We start from the raw sequence: 9,707 nt of genomic DNA on the forward strand, positions 1-9,707 counted from the left end.
ATTAAACAGTTTAAATACTCTGACTCTGATACCTCTTCAAAGCCGTGTGAGATCAGTCCTCAAACAAACTCTCAGCACAGTTAATACAAAACTGGAACTTTTGCCACTGCTGCCACTGCTGGCATGTGATGTGCAGCAGCAGAAGAAAAGGACCTGTGAGGCTCAGTAACAGAGATTTTATTAGACAACTACAGACATTTTGCGCTGAAAAATATAATTTTTTCCCAATGCATCATGATAACTTCATTTCAGTTTGTTTCTTTTTGTCAACAAATAAAGGAGGTTACATATAAGCTACTTTTTTTATTGCTCAAAACTTGTCTGAACACAGGCTGCACTTGTTGGTCCACTGTGATGTATGTGGCTGAAGAAAACAAATTGCTGTTATTTTTAGGTTGTACAGTCCTGATCAAAAGTTTTAGACCATTTGAAAAATGGCAAAAAATCATATTTTGCATGGTTGGATCTTAAGAAGGTTCCAAGTAGAGCTTCAACATGCAACAAGAAGAAATAGGAGTAAGGCAAAGCATTTTTTGAGCAGGCAATTTATTAAAAACAACGCTTAAACTGAAACAGGCTGTTTTACAGCTGATCAAAAGTTTAGGACCACACCTCCAAAAAACATGGGTAAACCCCCAAAACAGAAAGTTCCAAACTTGAACTCAGTAATTAATTGGTCCGCTGTTCTTGTTGATCACTTCATGCAAGCGTTTCCATGAGGTGAGTGGGAACATTTCTCCAAGTGGTGAAGAGGGCTACACGAAGGGTGTCTACTGTCTGGAACTGTTGTCCATTCATAGTTGGATTTAGATCAGGGAAAGACGCAGGATGGTCCAAAAGAGTGATGTTATTCTCCTGGAAGAAGTCCTTTGTCCTGTGGGCACTGTGTACTGTAGCGTTGTCCTGTTGAAAAACCCAGTCGTTACCACACAGATGAGGGCCCTCAGTCATGAGGGATGCTCTCTGCAACATCTGGACATAGCCAGCAGCCTTTTGACACTCCTGCACCTCCAGAAGCTTCATTGTTCCACTGAAGGAAAAAGCATCTCCCCAACCGTTGTGGCACCCCCTCGTCTGTAGGGCGTAGAAAACATCTCAGGTGGGATCTGCTTGTCATGCCAGTAACGTTGGAAACATCAAGGTTGCATTTTTTTTACAGGAGAAAAAAAAGGTTATATTTTTTTCTCATCAGAGAATTTGTTTTTGAAGTCCTTCAGTCTCAGATGCCATTTGATGGTTATGGGGGTGCAGTCGGTACCACTAATGGCCTTAATTTGGGTTGAGGATTTTTTAGGTCTTCCACTTCACGTTTTTGTTCCATAACCCCCAGGATTATTTAAGAAATGACCGTCTTAACTGCATCCCACCTCAGCAGCGATGGCACGCTGTGAGAGACCCTACTTATGCAGTTCAACAAGCCGACCATGTTCAAAATGGAAAGTTTTTTTGCTTCTGCCATCAGAACATCCTGACAGTCTGACTACCTGACAGAAAATGACAATGAATCCACAGTTTTGCACAGATTTGGCCTTTTAAAGGCATGTGGTCCTAAACTTTTGATCAGCTGTAAAACAGCCTGTCCCAGTTTAAGTTTGTTAAATGTAAGTTAAATGTTTTGTCTCACTCCCATTTCTGCTTGTTGCATGTTGTTGGAACCTTGTTAAGACCCAACCATGCAAAAGATGATTTTTTGCCATTTTTCAAGTGGTCTTAAACGTTTGATCCGGACTGTATTTAATAATCGATTAGTTTCTTCTGAATGGATTAAGAATGCTTTATGTCTGCATTGCAATGCATCACAATTGTAAATCATTATACGATTAATTGTGTCAGCTCTATTAGATGTAAGATTGTATATTTGCTTTTGAAATGGGCAGTTTTCTTTATTGTGCTTTGTATTTGCTTTCAGACTGCAAGGAAAGAACGCTAATCTACACCGAGCATCTGAAGAACAACATGCAAGTCCTGTGGGGATAGGTTAATTGATTAATCCAAATTGCATAGGTGTAAATGTGAGTGCAAATTGTTGTTTGTCCCTGTGTGTTAGCCCTGTGACAGACTGGCGACTTGTCCAGGGTGTACCCTGCCTCTCGCCCTATGACAGCTGGGATAGGCTCCAGATCCCCCCACCACCCTGAAAAAGGATAAGTGGAAGCGAATGGATGGATGGATGTTAACTGTTTAATTTAATCATTGTCTCTACTGGTTTTTATTAATGTTTCTAGCAAATTATGACAAAAAGTCAAAGAATGTAAGTTTTATGCCCTATTATGTTTATTATCTCATTTGTTGGACCTTAATTTTTTTAGACGACATTCTGGCTGCAACAGCTGCCAATAATTTCGTGTAAATATGAACTTTTGAATAAAAAGGCATGTTTTGTATTATACAGCTCTTCTGTGCTTTGTCAATAGGAGACGGTAAACAAGCTTATTAAAATGCATTTTAACTAGTTTACTTTATATTAGTTTTTTATTTCAATGTAATAATTGTACAAAAACCAAAGTTCATTGTGAATTTTACATTTATCAACAAGTATACCGTTATGTATTCTGCATTATCACTGTATTTTCCACGGTGAAATTCTGGCAACCACAGCTGCCAGTAATTCACCGTAATATTCCACTTTTTAATATTTATTTTATACAGTGAAAAATAAAGTATGTTTTGTTACGCTAGTGTGACAATGCAAAACTGTAATCAGGTTAATGGAGTGTTTGTTGCTTTTACATGAGTTACCATGAACAGGTTTATGATTCTTTATTGTGAATTTTACATTTATCAACGAAGTATACCGTTATATATTCTGCATTATCACTATATTTTGCACGGTGAAATTCTGGCAACCACAGCTGCCAGTAATTTACCGTAATATTCAACTTTTTAGGTATGATACCGTATTATTTTATACAGTTTCACTATATTTAACAAAGTAACTGTAATCAGGTTAACGGAATTTCTGTTGTTTTCACATGAATTTATGTTTAAATTCAGTCATTTACTGTAAAAAAAACCAAACTATTATTTACTGTGAAATTTAAGGTTACCAAAATAGGATACCGTTTTGTGTTCTACATTTACAATTTATTTTTCACAGTGAAATTCTGGCAACCACAGCTGCCAGTAATTCACCGTAAATTCTACAATATTTTTTTTACTGTGTACTTACTTTTTTTTAATACATTTTAAAGTTTTAATGGCATGCTTCATATTTTTACACAACCTTTACAAAAACGGATTTCTTTTTTACCAAACAAAAAAGAAATACACACTTGTAGTACATTTAGAAAGACAAAGTTAAAGTCAGAAATCTTATTATTATTATTATCTCATATCATATAAAATGTAAATAACTTGCACATTAAAAAAGAATAAAGACAATAACAAGCAAAAAAATTAAAAAGCAAAAAGGTAAAAGTATATATATGGACTGATACATGGCACCAAATATGTAAAATGATCTAATATTAGGTTTATATTATAATTAGAATTTTATTAAAATGGAACAGTAAAACTGTAACTGCAACTCTCTTTTGGCTCTGAAACACGTCTCCTTATATGCAGTTGTCATAAATCATATGGCCACTAGAGGTAATTAAAGTACATTTAAAATTGTGTCACTGGGGCCTCTCAACAACAAAATTCATCTTGTCTTTTCTATAGCTGCTGTTTTGGATTTGCTTTCATCCATGTAATATATCTTGTAGTGCTGTGTTAGAGATTGTAAATGTCTTACTTTATTAACTGTGATAAATGAATGCTTAAATGAATAATGTGAGTGTTTTTAAGGTTCACTTTTATGCCTCTGAATTGCCTGATTGGAACTGTATTTGAACTTCATTTCTCTGCCACTCTATTTTCTCTCTCTGTGTATGAATTTTGTATAAAGTGTCATCTAACTCTTTCTTCTTCTCTGTCATTACATCAACCCCATACAATACTGATTTTCTTTGTGTTTCCTTTTTCTCTATTTCTTTTTCAAGGTTTTCCTTCATTGTTTCAAAATTAGTTTCTGTTTCAATGCCCACTTCTTCATTTTTCTTCTCAGATTTTAGGTTATTTTGTTCTGTTTGTTTAATATTGTTTACCAGCTGACTCTGATTTTCATCTTGCTGTTTCTGTACCTCAACCAGTTTCAGTTTGAGTTCATGGATATCATTTTCTAAGTCACATTTATGACTCATTAAAAAATGAACCATCATTATCAAATGAAATTTGTCTTCCTCTTCTTCTGTAAACCGAGCGTTGAGTTTCTCTTGTTCCATATCAAAGTCGACAGTGTCAATACCACCTTCTGTGGGATGCAGTGCTTCTCTTTTTTTCTCAGTGAGGGGCTGATGCTCTCGGTGATCAGTGGAAATTTTTGTGTTTCTGCCTGTTGTACAAAAAAAAAGTCATTTAAATTGAAAGAAATACATTATTTTGTCTTTTTTAATAAATAATTGATCATTTTTTAGTAACTTTATTTTTGTTTTTAGTCAAAAAAAAAAAAAAACTGTACCTTGACATTTAGAACGGTATTTCCACACAACAAAGACAACTGCAAGAATAAGCAGGACTGTGACAACAACACTTATGATGATGTGACCAGCAGAACTACATGGAGGATTAAATAAATCACCTGTAATGAGAACACACAGAATATCAACAAGTAGCCTGCAGCAATTTTACAAACAAACAAAAAAATACATATAACTAAATAACTTCTTTATTACCTGGAACATGTATGTGTGTCTCTCTGCTCTGGTTGGTGTTCCTCTGTTGGACTCTGCAGGTGATGTTGTTGCTGTGTCTCTTCTCCACAGTCACTCTGCTGCTGACAGTATAGAGGTCATCAGGACCTCTGAGGGTCTCTGTAGGTCCAGCAGAGAGGAGGTTTCCCTCACCGTCCAACCACAGCAGCTCAGGCTCTGGATACCAGCCTGCAGACTCACACTGTAACACCACTTTAATACTGTCCTCACTGTTCCTCATTACAGTGATGATAAGTGATGAAACTACACCTAAAGATTAGGAAAAGAGAAAACACATGTGTTGCTACCAGTTACAGTCACCAGAGAGCCAAGTTTAAAATTCTTGCAAATGTATTGACAATTTTCCACCAATCATATTTAAACTACTGAATAGTGACATGAAAAACACTAAATTCTATAATGTCTTGCTGTCAATACATATGGTGCTGACATTCATGTGCCGTTTTCTTTAACATATAAACAATCAAGCAGTTGTAATGGCACTCCCCAATTGCTGTATTTTTATTTCAGTTCAATTCAGCTTTACTTATATAGCACCAAATCACAACAACAATCAAATCAAGGTGCTTTATATTGCAAGGTAATAAACAGAAAACCCCAACAATCAGATGACTCCCTATGATCAAACACATGGCAACAGTGGGAAGGAAAAATTCCCTTTAAACAGGAAGAAACCTCCAGCAAAACCAGCTTCAGAGAAGGGCAGCCATCTGCCATAACAGGTTGAGGATGAGGGGAAGAAGACAGGACAAAAGACAGACTATAATTTCCTTCTTTTTGCACACATGAAAAACCGCTCAAGGAACAGGAATGACTTTGTTGTCAATCCATCCTTCAAACTCTCCAGATAATAATATGATAGAGTATTCATTGTATACAAAAGGCCCTGTCCTCAAATGGCCGTGCCACAACCATCAGAAGCCAAATGATTTCCTGCCTATATATCCCTGTCTCAGGCACAAAAGGAAAGTCCAAACAATAGATCAATCTCTTCTGACCAGGCAAGGAGCACCAACACCCTTTTAATCAACTAGTTTTAATGTTGAACCTGACGCATTGTCTAACTCTGCTTATCAGCTACCTTTGTACTTCCATTTGATTAATGTTGTCACCTTACCAACACTAACTACAATAACAAAATAAGACATTGCAACACTTTTGATATTGTTATTGAGAGCATTCAGTGAAACTGGATTGGACTTATTCTTACAAGCTATCTTTGATTTATGAGTGAACCTTTCCAAAATTTATTCCTGTACTAATGCTGAGAGCAACAACCAGGATTCACTTGTTTTAATTGTTAACAATAGTTTTGAATGGATTAAATTTATATGTAATAAAACAACAGAGTGTAACAAAACTAGAGCAAAATGTTTATGTAGAAAAATGATTTATATATACATTGGCTCACTTTGTAGAATAGAATTAGGAGGCCACAATGTGTCTTTTAGCTGAGAAAACAGCTTCACTTCATTTAAAAATGGACATTAATAATTTTCCCTTTCAGTGGTGATGTGCAGATTTTTCTTTCCAGTATGTTGTCATGTTGAATGCAAATACTGACTCTACGCTGAATACACGTTGTTATTGGTTTGATTTTAGGGCTTTTCTGTATGTTCTTTTGCACATATGTATAGAATAATAGCACAGCATTACATGTTTATTTTACCCTTGTGATTTTTTACTACTAACATTGTATTTTTTCTAAACTAAATAATGACTGTTGATTTCCAACATCAGATATCATTTTGAGCTTTCTGTACAAAGATTATATCTCCACTTACCAACAACAAGCTCAACACTAGCTTGTCCACTAAGGGCAGGAATGAAGCATTTGTATGATCCCCTATCTGACAGTTTCACTTTGGAGAGTTTTAGTGAAATGTCTCCGAGCTTCAGGTTGTTAATTGGTAGTGACGTTCTTTCCATGTAGGCTTCATTTTTTTTATTCACAAGCTCCACACCATCACGCCAGACATGCACAAATCTGGGTGTGAGGTCAGATCGTGTCCACTCTACTGTCATATCAGCAGCATTCACAGCAGGATCCAGATGGCATGGTAACACAGTGTCATCACCAACTATTGCCACAACTGGGTCAGATGGACCAACCACCTGAGACAGAACTAAAGAAAAATTACAAATACATGTTAAACATGGTAAACAGAGGTTCAGAAGCCCAGGTGATGTAACTCTTTGAAATGTGCTGTTTTAGTTTGTGACATAAATTAAATGGCTCACATTTAATCAATAACAGAAATATTTGTGTACTTAATAGACTTATAATTTGTGTAACTCCATAAAGATAAGACTTATTTACCTCCACAAAAGTGTGCTAAGTGAAAGAAAAAAATAGAGTGACGAAAAAGCAAGACACAGATGGCCCCAAGTGGCATTTTACACCAACCTCCATCCTTCAGGCAAAACATTGTAGAGGTTTGACGACTGAAATAAAAAATATGGGAAAAAATCATAAAAAAATTCACATAAACCATACAAATAATCATTATAAACAATTATGATTTCTAATGTTGATACAGAAATTCACTCTCAGAATGGGGGTGCCTGTGCCATATTTATATAATATTGATACTTCATTTGTAAAATATTACATCACATATCAGATGTACCAATGAGGAAATATATTAAATATGTTGATACTCACATATATCTTATTTACACATTTATATCAACTTTTTTTGTGGTCTACTTTCCCCTAGCTCTCCAGTCACAAGATCACATGACTTCAAGCACTACTGCATCCTGCTGTCAAGGTCTGTGTGCAGAAGGCAGAAAGGGAGGGACCAAAAGCAGACTCCAGGATGTGAAACTTAAACTCAAAAACCTCAGCTTTATTGCTTGCATGAGTCAAAATAAAACCAAACCGGAAAAACTGTGAACAGAACACACAGGTGAGTATAAGGGTTATTATACTCAGAGGAAAACACGGACAATAAATACAAGGAGTAAACGTGGGAATGAGGGCCAGGAGGGAAATACAGCTGACACTAATTAAACAGGTGAGACCGGGCAGACGCAAAACTAGAAACACTGACATAGGGCAAGGGACTGTCAAAGTAAAACAGGAAACACACGACAGAGGCCATAACTTCACACTGAACAAAGAGAACACAGAGCACAGAGACAACAGTGACATGACATGCAAAACAGAAACCAAAAAACAAGTAATCATAAACCACGATAAAATCACGGATTAATAATAATAATAAAACAAAAGCCAGAACACTGGGTCACCGACCCAGAACTGTGACACTCCATAAGTCATTATTCACTCGGTCAGATGTAGAAAACAAAAAACAGACTAAAATGTTTGAGCAGATTGAACAAATGATTAAAAGCATTTTATGCAACAATGGCTTCCCTATTAACCATTTTAAATGAAATTTAAAGTATTATTCCAGCCTACCTGCCTCACACAGTCACAGGATGCAGTCAGTTTCTCTGTCAAAGTCCACTGAAATGACCTCATCTGTTAATCATTGATCTGTATCTTGTTTGATATGGCATATTAGAGCATTTAGAGTTTACTGGCTGATTTGCCTGCGTGGACGTGTCCTACACTCTTTCCAGCCTTATGTAGCACCTCTGTGTAGAACTGTTTCTCCACAGAGAGGAGGTACCCAGGCAATTAGTACTTAAGGCCAGAGAGCCTTTGTGTTACAGCCTGTGGACAGAGATCGTTCTTGTAAAATCTTTCAACCTGGACAATCCTGTGTGCAGTCTATAGATATATTTTGGCAAGCTTTTAAATTTCTTTTCCAAAAAAACCCTAAATACTCAAGTTGATTTATCTGATCTGCTTAAAGGGATTTCAAATATAAAACTGCCTTTTTACAGAAAAAAAAAGTAATTCAGTGTAGCGGTCTCTGGTGGACAAACTATGTAATCGAAACATAGTTAACATAATATGTCGTTACAGTTTTTATTACTCATTTTTTGTTAGATAAATAAAAAGACACAAATATATATTTTTTAGCCATTTTGTAATCCTAAAATTTTGCACCCTGCAGCATTCTGGCAAGAGGTACCAGAGCAGGCCCTCACTACCAGACCACGGAAGTGTTTCTTCCTCCAAGCCATCAGACTCCTGAACACTCAATGACTGGACTGACACACACCCACACCTTCATACACGTCACTACCAAGCACTCATCTGCAGTATGTCACACTCATACACATACACACACACCAAGTTACTTTTGCACAATACCAAGCATTTTGCACATTTCACTGTCTTGTGTCTGCATTGTCCTGTTTTGTCTAGTGTTGCACTGTCTTGTCTTGTTGTGTGTGTGTGTGTGTGTGTGTGTGTGTGGGGGGGGGGGGCAAATTGCACTTTACATAGTCCTGTGTTTGTCCGTTATATGTCATTGGTAGCACCAGGGTCTCCACTGTACATGGCTGAAATGACAATAAAAGCCACTTGACTTGATATACTAAACAGTATATGAATGGGACATTGGTGGTGATTACAGTTTTGGACTAACATCAGCAGCATCAAAACTGATTTCACTCCATTATTTTTTATTTTTTTGTAGTGCTGAATACGCCTTATCGACACCTATGTGTACAAAAATGCCCCATTCACTTCCAATAAAACCACGTTTTTAAAGTCCTCTCTGCCATTTTAGTATAACACCATAGTAGTAATATACCTATAGCTTTTTTTTTTTGCCCCCCCCCCCCCACCCCCACCCGCATCCCCTCCGGCGTCCATGTGTGCGCTGAACGGACTTTGCGCGAACGGACTTCTTGCGCGAACGGACTTGTGAGTTCAGAGGTCATATGAGTTTACATGTGTTTAATAGCGTTTTATTTAATGAAACCATTATGTGTTTTAATTAAACTCTTTTTTAAAGGATTGTATAGGTCTCAGAGTTCTGTTATTTAGACATAGATGATTTAATTTAACTAGTTAAGGGGTATTTTTCT

The 9,707-nt window shown here is 36.6% G+C and overlaps 1 protein-coding gene across 2 annotated transcripts; it reads right to left on the bottom strand.

Annotated features, from left to right (window-relative positions):
- Nucleotides 1-2,992: 2,992 nt before the first annotated feature.
- LOC116326988 (butyrophilin subfamily 2 member A2-like) lies at nt 2,993-8,240 on the bottom strand. Of its 2 annotated transcripts, none has more exons than XM_039602534.1 (7): nt 8,182-8,240; nt 7,420-7,647; nt 7,075-7,199; nt 6,539-6,880; nt 4,716-5,003; nt 4,502-4,621; nt 2,993-4,375 (listed from the first exon to the last, which is right to left on the bottom strand). In XM_039602534.1, exons 3-7 carry the CDS (start codon nt 7,181-7,183, stop codon nt 3,798-3,800), a joined length of 1,437 nt encoding a protein of 478 aa, XP_039458468.1. In that variant the 5' UTR covers nt 7,184-7,199; nt 7,420-7,647; nt 8,182-8,240; the 3' UTR covers nt 2,993-3,797. The 2 variants fall into 2 exon arrangements, with proteins under 2 accessions (XP_039458468.1, XP_039458471.1); XM_039602537.1 differs by having other exon boundaries at nt 7,420-7,530; nt 8,182-8,236.
- Nucleotides 8,241-9,707: the final 1,467 nt, after the last annotated feature.

This window comes from Oreochromis aureus, linkage group 3 (genome assembly GCF_013358895.1).
Source record: "Oreochromis aureus strain Israel breed Guangdong linkage group 3, ZZ_aureus, whole genome shotgun sequence".
NCBI classification, from domain to species: Eukaryota; Metazoa; Chordata; class Actinopteri; order Cichliformes; family Cichlidae; genus Oreochromis; species Oreochromis aureus.